At 39.0% G+C, this 644-nt stretch overlaps 1 protein-coding gene across 1 annotated transcript in view; it reads right to left on the bottom strand.

Moving 5' to 3' along the window:
* Positions 1-588, bottom strand: part of LOC104987576 (eukaryotic initiation factor 4A-II-like) — a 1390-nt gene extending 802 nt beyond the window's left edge. The window contains exons 1-2 of the mRNA XM_010838594.1: positions 313-588; positions 3-68 (exon numbers count right to left, since the gene is read on the bottom strand). Of these exons, the coding sequence (XP_010836896.1) occupies positions 3-68; positions 313-573 (327 nt within the window). The 5' untranslated portion in view covers positions 574-588. The remainder of the gene's footprint in view (positions 1-2; positions 69-312) is intronic.
* Between the last annotated feature and the right edge of the window lie 56 nt (positions 589-644).

Genomic DNA, 644 nt, shown 5'->3' with positions numbered 1-644 from the left:
ACACGGCTTGACCCTGATCGAAATTCCCTCATGATAACATCTCTTTCTTTCTGGTCCATGTCACCATGCTGCAAAGTAACAAACCTATTAATTCAAGGATCACCAATCAAATCAGTAACTTAAAACTTTATCAACATGTATGAGACCAAGCGTCCCTGGCTGCTACTGGAGCATAGCAGACAGGTATAGTAAAGAAACAACTTTATTTTTAGCAGGGGGAACGACAACACAGCACTTAGCAGCTATATTGTAGTCTAAATCCTGCTTTAGTAGAGGCTTCAATTACCAGTACTAGGTTAGAATACCTCTTACCAGGGCAGAAACTGTGAAGTCCCTGGCATGCATTTTCTCTGTGAGCCAGTCCACCTTGCGCCTTGTATTGAGAAAAATAACAGCCTGTGTAATTGTCAGTGTCTCATACAAGTCACAAAGTGTATCCAACTTCCATTCCTCTCTTTCAACATTAATATAAAACTGTTTGATTCCTTCAAGGGTCAATTCTTCCTTTTTCACCAAAATTCGAATTGGATCTCTCATGAATTTTTTGGTCACTTCCAACACATCCATTGGCATTATGGCAGAAAGCAACACCACCTGAATACTAGTATTTAATTTTTGGAAAATCTCATAGATTTGATCCTTAA

This window comes from Bison bison, unplaced genomic scaffold (assembly GCF_000754665.1).
Source record: "Bison bison bison isolate TAMUID 2011002044 unplaced genomic scaffold, Bison_UMD1.0 scf7180017864098, whole genome shotgun sequence".
In the NCBI taxonomy this organism is placed as follows: Eukaryota; Metazoa; Chordata; class Mammalia; order Artiodactyla; family Bovidae; genus Bison; species Bison bison.
Note: the sequence above shows the minus strand (reverse complement) of the source record. Positions and strands in the feature narration are given on the sequence as shown.